At 39.3% G+C, this 13,583-nt stretch overlaps 4 protein-coding genes across 7 annotated transcripts; 2 read left to right on the forward strand and 2 right to left on the reverse strand.

Moving 5' to 3' along the window:
• Positions 1–445: 445 nt before the first annotated feature.
• On the reverse strand, positions 446–5,017 carry LOC149269215 (NADH-cytochrome b5 reductase 3). Of its 4 annotated transcripts, none has more exons than XR_016269817.1 (5): positions 4,511–5,017; positions 1,968–2,621; positions 1,808–1,907; positions 1,006–1,264; positions 784–925 (listed from the first exon to the last, which is right to left on the reverse strand). XR_016269817.1 is itself a non-coding variant. In XM_089467490.1 (4 exons), the coding sequence occupies exons 1-4, from the start codon at positions 4,532–4,534 to the stop codon at positions 753–755; spliced, it is 951 nt and encodes a 316-aa protein (XP_089323616.1). In that variant the 5' UTR covers positions 4,535–5,017; the 3' UTR covers positions 446–752. The 4 variants fall into 4 exon arrangements, 2 of the variants coding, with proteins under 2 accessions (XP_089323616.1, XP_089323617.1); XR_016269818.1 differs by lacking the exon at positions 4,511–5,017 and adding an exon at positions 3,277–3,448; XM_089467490.1 differs by lacking the exon at positions 1,006–1,264 and having other exon boundaries at positions 446–925.
• A 44-nt stretch (positions 5,018–5,061) lies between these two features.
• On the forward strand, positions 5,062–6,542 carry RpL10Ab (ribosomal protein L10Ab). The gene is made up of 3 exons (XM_089467494.1): positions 5,062–5,203; positions 5,524–5,679; positions 5,987–6,542. The coding sequence occupies exons 1-3, from the start codon at positions 5,199–5,201 to the stop codon at positions 6,477–6,479; spliced, it is 654 nt and encodes a 217-aa protein (XP_089323620.1). The 5' UTR covers positions 5,062–5,198; the 3' UTR covers positions 6,480–6,542.
• Positions 6,523–8,009, reverse strand: LOC108612547 (uncharacterized). Its single transcript, XM_018005470.2, has one exon. The coding sequence runs from the start codon at positions 8,007–8,009 to the stop codon at positions 6,603–6,605; it is 1,407 nt and encodes a 468-aa protein (XP_017860959.2). The 3' UTR covers positions 6,523–6,602.
• A 169-nt stretch (positions 8,010–8,178) lies between these two features.
• LOC149269216 (uncharacterized) lies at positions 8,179–9,580 on the forward strand. Its single transcript, XM_089467492.1, has 2 exons — positions 8,179–8,598; positions 8,664–9,580. The coding sequence occupies exons 1-2, from the start codon at positions 8,179–8,181 to the stop codon at positions 9,015–9,017; spliced, it is 774 nt and encodes a 257-aa protein (XP_089323618.1). The 3' UTR covers positions 9,018–9,580.
• Positions 9,581–13,583: the final 4,003 nt, after the last annotated feature.

Here is a 13,583-nt window from a genome sequence, read left to right on the forward strand (position 1 = left end):
AAATATTTTACATATATTTAATGACGCTTACTACACTTTTAGTTCAACTCTATTCGTTTTAACTATGAAAGAGTCTGAGAAAGAAAACCATTTATGTTTAGTTATTTGCCTAAAAGTAAAAGATAAATAATTTTATAAAGAACATGAAATACAAATTTGTATATCGAATTTTACTAGCCATCAATAAAAGTAAATGATAGACCAAGAGGCACATCTATAATTTTAATAATGTTTTATTTCCGATGTGTTTTAAATATAATTTTATTTATATAGATATATATTGCGAAAAACTCCAATCTTGTGAAATGCCTGATGTTTTTAAATAAATGTTCAAGCTCCACATTCGTTCGGCGAGAATCACCTTTGATTGCTTAGCAAATCACTTGACTAATTGCAAATGAATTGAAATTCCGATTAATGCGCGTAATTAAAACAAATTAAAAGGTTAAGCATTTCCATTCAATTTTATAATTGTTCTCGTATTTAACAAGTGTATATTGATCGAAATTAAAATAGATTACTACAAATGTAGCATTTGATCGATGTGATCCAATTGCCAATGGAGCCGGACACCCACCTCCGCGATATGGAGCAGCGTTTAATAAAATTTGATTCATTCTCGGATTCAGTTTGATTGTTATTGTCCCAAATGCAGCTCGAGAGCGTAAGAGAAACTGACACAACGGATAAAATGCGAATGTGAGCTCCTTGGAGAGGAGTTTTATCAATGGCAGCCATATCGTTGATCGTCCCTAATACGCAAATCGTAGGTCCGGATGGTAGCCGAGCTTGTCTAATGCTGGATTGCAGGCAAAGTTAATCATGGGCGGCGGGCCGCAGAGCAGCACGATCGTGTCGTCATTGGCGGGCAGCAGATGAGCGGCGATCATCTCATCATTGACGAAGCCAACACTATAAGTCCAGCCTGGTGTGAGATAAAGAAATGAGAATTCGGGATTAGCGAGGGAACTCAATGAGCGCCTTAGTTCGACCAGGTAAACCTACACAAGCACACAGATAAAACATTTCCCTTGATTTGTGTTATTTGTTAACTGAAAAGCTCAAAATATACAGATGCTAAGCTTCGTTACTTAATAGCTAAAACGTTGCTCGGAACGATGTCCCAGGCGTTCAAGGCCCGGTATACAGGTATAGTTGACCATGGGCGGCGGACCGCACAGCAGGCACAATGTATCTGGGCTGGGCGGATGCAGATGCTCGCCCATCATCTCGTCGTTGACATGGCCCGTATTGTACAACCAGGCTATGAAGCGTGCGTTCGCCGGGCGGGGCATCCGTTTATGGGCAGCATGTGGCGAGGAGCAAACACAAGATTCTCAACATAATAGATGGCTTATATGGGCATTAGGCACTACAGCGATTGATTGCACTACACTGATTCAGACTGAGTGATTTATGGGAATGAGCTCGAGTTGATGTGACGTGCATGCATAAATATAATATATAACATTGAAAACCTGAACATAAATCTGGCTAACTAATGATTTACTATTCATTTACGTTATCTACTTCTTGCCTAACGCTTTGTTTAACATTAATCACCAAATTTAGAAATATCTAATCTAAGTTTGTTTTAAACAAATACCTCTTTTTTACAATTTGCACTTAGCTCAACCAAATCAATTAAATTTCTATGACGAAGACTTTAGGTACTCTATAAACACCTATAATTGATGTATAATCTATATCTCGAGCCTATGTCTGTTAAGTTAAAAGCCCTGCATGAGCATGACGTTGATTCGATGATAGTTAAATGTGTTGTATAGCATTTGAAGCCGCAGCTCACCTTCGCTTGCTTTGTCCACGGTGTACCAGACCTTAAACTGATCGGGATGCTGCTTGGCCAAGGTATCTAGTTCGTCACGCAGTAAAATATCCTTTTCACTCTGCAAAATTAAAGTTCAGAGAGTTACTTTTATAGACTTCAATTCGATGCTCTCACTCACCTGATTGGCAAAGAGCAGCGCCAGCTGTGTCTTATCCTTGTCACTGTGCTTGAGCACTTCGCGCACGAGCTGCAACATGGGCGTAATGCCACTGCCGCCGGCAATCATGTTGACGCACTTGGCCGTCACTTGCTTGGGTGGATCTTTGCGCAGTTTCTTAATGGAGAAGGTGCCGTTGCCCAGATATTGCAAGCGACCCGAGGGACCACGGAACGCGATCTTATCGCCCAGTTCCATTTGCTCCAAGTACTGTGTCATTTTGCCACCCGCTGGGAATTTGGGATGCGTGTCCTTGAAGTACACCTTCACAATCAGGTCCACGTAGCCGACATCGTCATCGGAGGAGATGGGTGTATACGGCCGTATGACCAGCTCATTGTCAATTGTCGCAATCAGATGGATATGCTGGCCCACAGGCAGACCCAGTATATGCTGCTTGGAGGGCAGACCGAAGCGAAAACGTCTCGTATCAGCGCTGAGCACCTCCTTCTCTATCAGTGGCAGCTGGTACTTATCATTGGGATCGACTAGAGTGCGTAATCGTGCGGTCCGATTGGGTTCGCGACGGGGCTTCGTCGACTTCTTATTGATAAAATAGTGGACTATCAATGCCCCGGCAACGATGGCTGCAACGCCCATGGCAATCGGAACAAACTAAAAAAAATAAAAGCCAAAGATATTTTTAGAAAATGTCAATCATTGGAAATTTTATATTTAATACGTATTACGTATCATCCGAGTACAAATATGAACATTTTATAGCATTACGTATTTTTCCGTTGACTTTTTTACTTTGCCCTATTGATGCCATTGCTGATTATTCTAAGCGCATTATGTCAACGCATGTAATTAAATCCACAATTATTTTTTAACCATAAATATTCGCCCTAGTTTCGGTTCATGGTGAAATTTGAGTCTGTGATCTCTTTGTAGTAAGTTTTTTTTTGCAATATCTATGAAGCCACCTAAGAGTTGGTTTCTCTTAAAACCTCAATATAATCGAGGTTATTTCGTTTTGCATACAAACACAAGGGACATCAAAAACGACTTGGCCATGACCTTGCAAACGTAGTCCATTTTGGGTGCTGCGTTTCGCCATGCATGATGCACAGAGACGGCAGTAACTACGCTGCGGGCAATAAATAATTATCGATGACGTCACTGCCCACGCACAGATAAACAGAGAGCACCTTTTGGCCCACAAGCATGGAAACAGACGAGAGAGAAAAAGAAGAGACAGAAAGAGAGCGGCATGCGTGGCAGCACTCTCATTTCATTTACTCTTATTTCACATTTAATATAGACTTACATCAAAATCTGCCATTTTTTACACACTTGCTGAATGTTTGGTACTTTATATTATGTATTAGCAATTGAAATTATTCAAAATATTCAACTTGTCCGACTATTAGGAATGAACAGCAAAGCGTTTGATCAACCGCTTGCCGCCGCGCACAATTTACAATTGAAATGAAGTCGAAGCGCGGAGTCAACACGAGGCCTAGGTGCCGAGTCAGCACGCGTATGCGAACAGTGTATTTGAAAAGTAAATGGCCAACCTAAACAAAGTTAGCCCCTCTGTACTTCTTAAGCAAAAAAAAAATCGCTTGCCATTTGAAAGACTTAATTCCAGGTTTTTTTTTATACATATACGTAATATGAATACTTTTATTTTTAAGTATTAAATGCACATTAAAAATTGTGGATTGAGTTTAATACGCATATATACAATCTGTACTCTTGTCAAGCGTTGAGCATCGTAACGATGATATGAAATAATGTGTGAGTCTCACACTGTGAGCGTGAGAGATATCAAATAACAAGTGAGTGACAAAGGGAGATAGAGAGAGAGAGAGTGATAGAGACAGAGAGCGGCCGCTGTTATTCAAAGAGCAACTTTACTAATTCAAACAGCTGATGTGTTTGTGAATATGCCGACTGTGACGTAGTCTCAAACAAACTTATATAAATTTAAACACTTGTCCATTGTGAAAATTAGAGATGAGCCATATGGCGATTATTCATTCAGTCACAGTCACAACTGTTACGTTATTCAGGTTCAATAATGGAAATATTGCGCAACTCAATGAAGAACGACAAACAGATTATGCTCAAAGGTCTCTCTAGCAGAGAGAGGTCTAATGCAATTAGCTGAGTGCAGAGCCAAAGCTCAATGGCTCTTTGAGATATTGAAATTCCATCAAGCTGTTTTAAATACGTCGTATAAATAACATTATTAACAGCATGACGTCATTTGAGCAAGTGTGCGCCAATTGCGACGGCCAACGACTCTATGATTGTTGTTATAAATACCTTTGTAGTATATCCGCATATTCTTCGCATTCCCCGGGTGGGAGATGCCAAATGGCAGAATCACATTTAGATACATACATTTCATACATATTAATGTATATTTTTAAGAATTATGACATAGGCTAGCAGAATGCGAATTGCGTACGTGATGAGAGGTATGAGAGGACACCGAGCCCGAGGGGTACCGAGAATTATGCAAAAGCTATGTTGCAACATGTTTCGTAACTTACATTGCTCTCAATTAGACGCGCCATATCCAAAAGACTGGAGACACTGCTGGAACTCAAGAATTGCCGGTTGGAAAATCAATCAATGAATGCACTTTATGGATAAATATTATATAATTCCTTTATCGCAGCGATGGAGCATCACGCACTGCTGCTGGTGCACACGGACAGAAGTTTTATTTTAAAACGCAACGCAGGCCCAACGCGAATGCAAACACGAGCGTGTGGAGATAGTGAAAGCAATTGTTTTGTTTGACCACGAAACGTTCGCTCTCTTAATCTCTCGCGCAAGTTCGCGTTCCACACTCTTTCATTTGTTTTTGTTAGCTCCTGATTTTGTCCAGCATCAACAGCGAATCCCACTTTTAAATGTTTATCCCAATGTATTTAATTTGTGTTTAGCTGCGTCATTTAAAGCTCAACAAGGCGCACATACGCCTTTTAAATTTCAAGACTATTCAAAACGTAGATGCTGAACAGCTGAACTTGGTAAAGAACTTGTTTGTGGCTTATAAATACAAATGCAAGAGTTTAGCGTTGCCACTGTGTTATCTGTAAGTTCCATATGTTAACGATAAGTAGTAACGATTAATATCACGGCAGCTCTGGCCAAAAAGTAATCGATATTGACAACTTGAATCGCCGCATCTCATCTCTTTCTTTCGTGTATTGCACGTTGCAAAGTGTAGACATGGCGTAAGTAATTTAACTCGAAAATCTTTAAAAATACATTGCATCTTAAATATTTTAATGAAAATAATGCAGCATAATGATAAATTATCTGCTGCTTTATAAATTCTACAATATATTTATTGTGTTCTGCAATCAGAAACCAGCTTTTTGGACCACATTCAATGACCACATCAGTTTGGAAATGATTGCAATAATAAAATTGAGATTTTGTGCCAAATATGTGACTATCCATGCAAGTGACAAGAATTTGCACAATGCTTATACATTACTTTTACATAAAATTCTGTATTGTATAGCTGATCTAACTGAAATTTCCATTGCAGAACAAAGGTGTCGCGTGACACGCTCCTTGAGGGCGTCAATGGAGTTCTTGAACATTCGTTGAAGAAGAAGCGCAAATTCCTGGAGACGGTGGAACTCCAGATTGGTCTGAAGAACTACGATCCCCAAAAGGACAAGCGTTTCTCTGGCACTGTTAAGTACGTTGGCTAAAATCACCTGTGCTGCTAACCAAATCAAAATCTGGAAGGCTTCAGCGTCAGGTAGTCGCATGTATATGTTCTCTTTCACATACATTGCGGCGGACCTGCACTCAGGGTCTTTAAATCTAATTGAGTAGGCGCCAGCAATGGTTGCCGTTTTCCTAGTTTAATAGATAATAAACTGTCCTGCTCCTCTGCGAGCTGCGTAAGTTTTTTGTTTAAATGAAAATTGAGCACATTTGCCGTCTCTAACTAAATCGTATAAAGTGCTCTTCCTAATCGTTTCTCTTTACTCATCTTGCAGATTGAAGCACATCCCACGTCCCAAGATGAAGGTGTGCATTCTGGGCGATCAGCAGCATTGCGATGAAGCCAAGGCCAACGGCGTTGAGTTCATGGATGCTGAGGCACTCAAGAAGCTGAACAAGAACAAGAAGCTGGTGAAGAAACTGGCCAAGTCCTATGATGCTTTCCTTGCCTCCGAGTCGCTGATCAAGCAGATTCCCCGTCTCTTGGGTCCCGGCCTCAACAAGGCTGGCAAGTTCCCTGCCCTGCTGTCTCATCAGGAATCAATGATGGCCAAGATCGAGGAGGTCAAGTCCACCATCAAATTCCAGATGAAGAAGGTGCTGTGTCTGTCTGTCGCCGTTGGACACGTGGGCATGAAGCAGGATGAGCTCACCCAGAACGTTAGCTTGTCGATCAATTTCTTGGTCTCGCTGCTCAAGAAGAACTGGCAGAACGTGCGCTCCCTGCACATCAAGTCCTCCATGGGCCCACCCCAGCGTCTATACTAAATTTTTGTAAAGCCAATATCTTTTACAACAATTAAAATGTACATTTGATGAATGTAAAACAAATTGAATGTGTATTTCAAATCCAAACTTATTCGTTAGTATATATTTTAGTCTAGTCTTTATTTACATTTCTGTGGAACTAATGGTTCTGGCTAGGAAGTCCCGCAGGTCGCGCGCCAGCTCCGCTTGCGGAGAATTGTCTATTTTCGACTCGATTGGAGGTGCTTTGAATCTCAATACGTTCACCGAGTTGCCCCACTCGGGAATGTGCGGTTCGCTCAGCTCCTCTAGCAGATTGTGAAGGACGGTTGCGGCTGTGATTATGCAGGAGGCGGTCTGGAAGCTAATGTCTAAAGGCTGGCTGAGGAAGCGCCAGCGCGACATGAGGCGATGCATGGCAGAGTCGCTCAGCTCTTGGAGGTGATCGGCCACTTCGTTAAAGTCGTATTCGTGAGGTGCTGCCGGTTCGGCGTAGCGTTGTAGCAGCCAGGGCCGAAGCGGATAGTTTTGATTGGCTGGCGCCAGCACAAAGGCGGGCACCGAGCGTTGATTGATACGATGGGCGGGTGACTGGGTCAATGCATTCGGTGCCACCGCGAACATGGGCGGAAGAGGCTGCTTGCCACTACCATTGGCGTTATCCAGACGCAGCTCACGGAAGAGCATGCGATCGTCTAGCAGGAACTCCATGCGTAATGCCGAACCAGCTTCAGTCCGTTTCCCTTTGCCGCGCAACGGAATGGAGCAGACTCCCAGCACACCAAGCAGTGCTGGCGGCATGTTGCACTCCCGCCTGAAGCCGGCCACAACATTGGCGCAATCCGCCTCGCTCTGGGGCAGCAAGCGCAGCGCCTTGCCCAGGCTGGTCATCACGGCGTTGCAAAAGACCTTCAAGCATTTGATGGTGCGGGCGCGAGGCAGAGCAAACTGTTCCGAGATAATCGAAATGCGCTCGCCGCTAGCCAGGAAGAAGAGCGCTAGACCAACACATTTGTCGGGTGGAATCACTTCCGATTGCGATTTCAGCTCGGGCACCGAACGCAGCGTGGGCGCCAATTGGCCGCAAAGCGACTGGAATGTGCTGCGTGTCACGTGGAAGCTATCGAGAAACTGCTCATCGGTATATTTCGGTACTTTATGCTCCCAAAAGAGCGTCGGGGCGTCTGTTTTGGTTTCCAGATTGTCAGACATGCTGTTCTCTATATCAGCCTCCATTTCCTCGGCACTCTGCAGCTGGTTGTACTTCATACGCAGCGTGACGAACATTTGAACATAATTGGACTGCAGCTGCATCATTTGTTGCATGAAGAAGGAGCGCAGATTTTTGAGGCGACGTCGTGCGCGTTGCTGGCGACGTCGGCGATGCATGATGACGATCTGCTGCAAGTGTCGCACATGCAGCCGTATCAGCGTCGCGATTTTAGTTCTGCGGTGCTGCAAGTCATCATTCTTGCATTTTGCATTGGACTTAAGCAATTTGGATAGAATCTCGCTTAAATCACTGTTTATTATTTTCAGTCCCTCCTCCATTTTCCAGAGCAGCAGTGTGACCAAAAACAGTAAACGATTAGAAGCACAATAGTTGTTCGATGACAAAATACCCAATGCATATCGATACACTGCTCAGCTCAAGCGATAACATGACACATAGACTAATCGTTTTTTGTAAACGCGGCAATCACAGTTATTGCAGATAAAAATGAATTCTAGTTATTCGTTTAATTTTGATAGATCTGTTGAAGCTAGAAGCACATCGACACCTGTGAGCATTTCGCTGTCGTCGTTGCACAGGGCTCTCATTGAATACGCAACAGTTTCATCCCGATTGCTGTTTATACAGGATCCTGATGTGTACACAGATTTCCATCACCCTAATGAAAAATTTAATGAATATTCGAACGTGGAGCTGTGCGACATTATGCTGAAATTGGTTTTACCAAATGTGCACTTATACCAATTGCCGACTACGATAAAGGATCGCTTAAAATTGTTGGAACTGAATCCGTGCTTTCAAAAAACCCACCAAGGCTATCAGTACTCACCAAACCGCCTTGGGATTCAATTTGTTTTACAGCCAAAGACTGATTTTAGCCTGCCCGAAGAACTGCCAACAATAATGGTGAGTTTTAATGTGATTTAAAATGTTTTACATATTTGTTATCTTCTTATGGGTCTACTTGACAGTCTGCACAGCGTGCCCAAACAGGTGGCACGACCTTCCAGAAGGATGCCCTGATGCGTGCCGACAGTTGTTCTCACACTATGTTGCTTGGCAGCGATGCCCGTGGACCCAAGTTTGAATTGAGCATGGATATTGCTGCACCCCTCTCTGCAATGCTTTCCAATGACTGGGAACTATCTTCCAATGAACTGCATCACACATACAAAATCAAAAAACGTTTGCAGCGCGCCAAGTATAATTTCCAGGAAACTGGAAACGCCTCCCCATATCGTACAAATCTCTTGCAACTTGTGGATAATATGGATATGTTCGATAAGCTCAAAAAGCATCTGAATAGAAGTTTTTCTAATTTGTAAATTGTTGTAGATGATATTTAATTTTAAATGAATTTTATACATGTATGTATGTTTTTTCTAAACTTCAATTATATATATTAAAGCAACTTACTATTTAAAATATAATTTGTATATGTACATATGTTTTAATAAAAATATAATAGGCTTTTTATTTGATTTAATTAATAATTTACAGTTAATTTAAAATTCAACTATTCACCACAATAAATAATAACTCACCATCATCTTACTTTTGTGCAATCTTACAAATGTCCAATTTACGATAATCGCTTTGGTTGCCGGTCAGCGGGCAGGTATAGACGAGCGTCTGTTAATGGTTTCATGATGCACCTACGTCGTCGCTGTCGCTCTTGCGCTCTTGTTGTAAAGAGAGTTGGGTGCGCACTGCGCAGCGTACTCTCCAAGCGCCAGCAGCAGCTTCAACGGTGTTCGATTTCGGTGTTGGCTTTCAGTCGCAAACTACGTGTAAGCAAAGATAGACGGGTGCGCGCTTCTGCTGCTGTGGCTCCAATTTCGTTTCGGTCTCAAAACAAAAACAAAAAAAAAGAAGAAAGAAAAAATAACAGCCAACTGGCGCGTTTTGTTTGGCCACGGTGCGAACGAGAGAGATAAAGAGAGCGGAGAGCGGGGCGCGAAAGTGCGGAGAGTGGCTCGTAATGTCTGCCAAAGCGTAACGAAAATTTTCAAGACAACAACAAAAATAACAAAACCAACAACACAACGGCAAATATCATTAATGGCATTTTCTGCTTCGAGTTTGTGTGTGAAAAGTGCACAAAAAACAACAAAAAGTAACGCCGAATAGGCGAACCACAGCAAATGGCAAAATAGAAATGTAAAAAAGGTATACGAAAAGCAACTGCAACATCTTTAATTACATTATTAAAATTAATTGCAAATTGTTTGTGCGCGTGCGCGAGCGAGGCAGCTCCTTTTTAAACAAAATACAATATCAGGAAAAAAAAGTAAAAAGAAGAAGAAAAACAGCTCAGCAAAATGAAAAATGTATGAGACAATTTTATACCTACAAAAATATGGTCAATATTGCCATTTACTCACCTGTGCAGTTGTCTATGTCTGACTGTCTGTTGTTTCTACGTGCGAGTGTGTGTGTGTGTAGATCAGGGCTGTGTGTCTCACAATGCGAGTGTGTGTGTGTGTATGAGCTGTTGCATAGCTGTAAACCAGTTGCCAATTGCAACGTGTTTTCTGTGTTTTTTCCAAAGAGACGATCATAAAAAAATAATTACAATAGTAAAAACATTAAAAATACTCTCAAATATTAAATTTCTGTCTAGATACTATAATTTTGTAAATACAAATGTTGTGTTTTTTAAAAGTATAATAATCAATCAAATGTATAATAATAAAATATGAACAGAAATATATAATTAAGGTATATATATAGATAAAAGAATAAAATAAATAAAAAATAAAAATAAAATAAATAAATAAAATAAAATTATTTTAATAAAAAAAATATATTATAAAAATAATAATAATAAATATTGTTAATAAGTATGTAGATTAAAATATAAACACAAAAATTATAAAATATTTAATGTATATATTTTTAAATATATATGCACAAAAAAAAAAATTATAAATTTTTAAATAAAAATAAACCATAAATTAAAAAAATAACAACAATAATAATTAGATAAAAACAAAAATAAGTGGATATATAAAAATAAATAAAAAATAAAACTAATAAATTAATATAAAATATAAATACTTCAATGAAAACTAAGCATTGATTAACTCATTTTATAGTTAGTTTATTATTTATTAAATATAAACTGGCACACAGCTAAAGCAAAACTCAACAGAATAACTCTAATCAAAAAAAAAAGATAAAACAAAAAATACATAGACAATATTAATATGTATAAATATATGTATATATACACGTGTGTATATATAAACATATGTACATACGTACAAGTGTATATATTTCCTGATTACTTTTAGCTGCTTTGTTGGCGAATCTTCTGGCCAATATCAACACGTCCGAAACGCGTGTTGAGACAAATAATCATCTCAAAGAATAAAACAAAAAAGAAAAATAGCGACGACTATAAAGAGAGATTATAAAAAGTTAACTGTGTTTCTTTTTTTTTTACTTTTTGAGTTTTGTCTTTTTTGGCTAATAAAGCAAAATTGATATCGTAAATACGTCTGAGAGTTGCAAACAATGAGATCATTAAAGAGAGTAGAACGACAGACAGAGAGGGAGAGCGAGTGAGCGCGCGAGAGGAAATAGCGTGTCAAGCTTTGCTCTGCTGGAGCGTTAAAGGCCAGGCCAAGTATTGTTGGCCAAAAATATTAATAACAACAACAATAAAAAAATGCGTTTACATATCAAAATACTGCACGGCGACAGCAAAATGTAAGCAGAGCAACACAACCACACAGACATGCTGTACTTACACACACACGTGTGCATATATCGTAAATGGAGCTGTGCTTGTGCTGTGTAGGTGTAAAAACGATCTAAAAGCGCGCGTCACTTCGAAATTTCCTTTTTGTACTTTTTGCGACAAGCAAACAACAACAGTGCGTGCCTTAGAGGCGGGGAGGCGAAGGAAGCAGTGCTGTCATAATTTTTTGAGCAAATAGAGCCAGATTGGCAAAAAAAAGAAGCTAAAAGAAGCTAAATTCAGGAAAAAATAAGCCAAAATAAAAGCTGGGTTTAAAAAACACTATCTTCTTAATTAAATTCATTTATGATTATTCATTTGTTTTTAATTGTTTGATTCCTTCAACTATATCTCCACTTTCAAGAGAAATATTCAAATCAGGAACGTCGAAATCATCACTCCACTCTCAACAGAGACGTATTTAATAACGACACCTAAGACCATTAACGTAGAAATTATAGATATATGTATATGCATATACATATATACAAATTATAAAGTATTCAATCTTTTAAAGAGAGGTCAGGTGTTTAATAAATAATTGTTATTTACCAAGCCGCTTTGTCACTTGATTTGTCCAAAACCAAAATAAATTTAACGCTTCCAATCTTATTTCTTCCAGAAAATGAGGAGCCAACGAATGTTTAATTATGTTGTACATTTAGTACGGTGTAGTTTAAATCGCTAAACGCTCATGCAGTCGCATAATTTTGTTTGGCGGAGAGTACCTAGGTTGTTGATGAGAGCAATTAATGTGTGATTTGCCACATAGAGGAAAAGTGCTGTTGGTTGTTGCTGTGGTTTTTGTTGGAGTTTGCCCAAAATCAATTTTTTCTTTCTGTGCCCATCCAATTCGTGCACGTTAGTGTTTTTTTGTTGACACACGAGACCTGTTGCTCATACCACGAAATGATTTCTATAGATTGTATGATATAAAATCATGTATCGATACTTGTATTAATGATTTTTTGTGTTGACAGCGATAAGAACAAAATAAATCAAAATAAGTAAATGAAAATTAAATAAAGCTAAAATAGAGCTAAATTAATTTTTTTAAAGCCAGAATTCCCGCAACCCGCCGTTTTCAAATTTTTCCCGCATTGGGACTTCAAATAAAGCCAGATCTGACGGGAAAAAAGCTAAAATGACACCCCTGGAAGGAAGAGAGACACGAAGAGAAACAAAGCGCAAGCAGAAGCTTGTTTTAAGTTTTGTTAGAATTTGAAATGCTAATGAATTAGTTTCACGAATGAGCGCCCAAACATGGCAGTTTCTAAGAGCACATATCGAAATATATATACATACATCTGTACATACATTTATACACAACTTCAGCTCATAATTGAGTGCTTCTCATAATCCGAGTTTCCGAGTCGCTTGGCTTTATTTAAGGGTCAGCTAGCTGCCAAGGCAATCAAGGTTGATGATGTCTTGTTTAGAGCAAAAAGAATTGCCCCTAATGATCGAGCCACAGCTGAGAGAGAATTGACATAGAGACCATTAGGAAGCATTTCTTAATATCTGATATAGAGAGAAGTTTACAGAAATCAGGTTTTTCTGTACACACATAGCCATATATAAATATATATATATGTATGTAGTAAATATTTAAATATATATGTACATAAATATCTATGACAGCAAAAATTGTTAACTTCCAAAGCTTGACCAGCTGCCAACAGTCCAAAAAACAAGAAAGAAATTAAAATGTTCTGCTCTCATATTTACGATATTCACATAAGCGCTCTCATGGCTGTTAAGTTACGATAAGTGCGCTCTTTGGCTGCTAAGCTGCGCTTCATCTCTCATCTCTGTAAAGTTTATGAAACTGTTTGTTTTCTGTAACTCTCTTGAGTGCGCTCTCTCTCACTGTCTTTAGTACGATATTCGAACATTGTACTCTACCTGTTGTTTCTTTTGTTTTGCTTCTGCATTGTCTGCACAAACATTTTTCGCATATTTTCATGTGTCCCATTCAGCTATTCAGAACACATATAACTGCAGCAACAACAACAATACATGAAATTGGCCAAAAAGTAAGAAACGATTGGCACACGAAAAAAAAAAAAACAAACAAACTTTCATTAGCGATCGCTCGAAACATTTCGACAAGCCCCGCTATCTTTTTTAAAATTTTTGTTTTTCG

Source organism: Drosophila arizonae, chromosome 4 (genome assembly GCF_054131065.1).
Source record: "Drosophila arizonae isolate 15081-1271.41 chromosome 4, UAZ_ARI_1.0, whole genome shotgun sequence".
In the NCBI taxonomy this organism is placed as follows: Eukaryota; Metazoa; Arthropoda; class Insecta; order Diptera; family Drosophilidae; genus Drosophila; species Drosophila arizonae.

Excerpts from the sequence above, each read along its gene's own strand:
- LOC149269215 (XM_089467490.1), bottom strand. The coding sequence starts at position 4,534 with ATGGCGCGTCTAATTGAGAGCAAT. Across the intron at positions 2,622-4,510 it reads CGCGTCTAATTGAGAGCAAT|TTTGTTCCGATTGCCATGGG; the intron begins GTAAGTTACGAA and ends TATTTTTTTTAG. Across the intron at positions 1,908-1,967 it reads CGCTGCTCTTTGCCAATCAG|AGTGAAAAGGATATTTTACT; the intron begins GTGAGTGAGAGC and ends TTAATTTTGCAG.
- RpL10Ab (XM_089467494.1), top strand. Across the intron at positions 5,680-5,986 it reads CGTTTCTCTGGCACTGTTAA|ATTGAAGCACATCCCACGTC; the intron begins GTACGTTGGCTA and ends CTCATCTTGCAG.
- LOC108612547 (XM_018005470.2), bottom strand. The coding sequence starts at position 8,009 with ATGGAGGAGGGACTGAAAATAATAAACAGTGATTTAAGCGAGATTCTA.
- LOC149269216 (XM_089467492.1), top strand. The coding sequence starts at position 8,179 with ATGAATTCTAGTTATTCGTTTAATTTTGATAGATCTGTTGAAGCTAGA. Across the intron at positions 8,599-8,663 it reads AAGAACTGCCAACAATAATG|TCTGCACAGCGTGCCCAAAC; the intron begins GTGAGTTTTAAT and ends TCTACTTGACAG.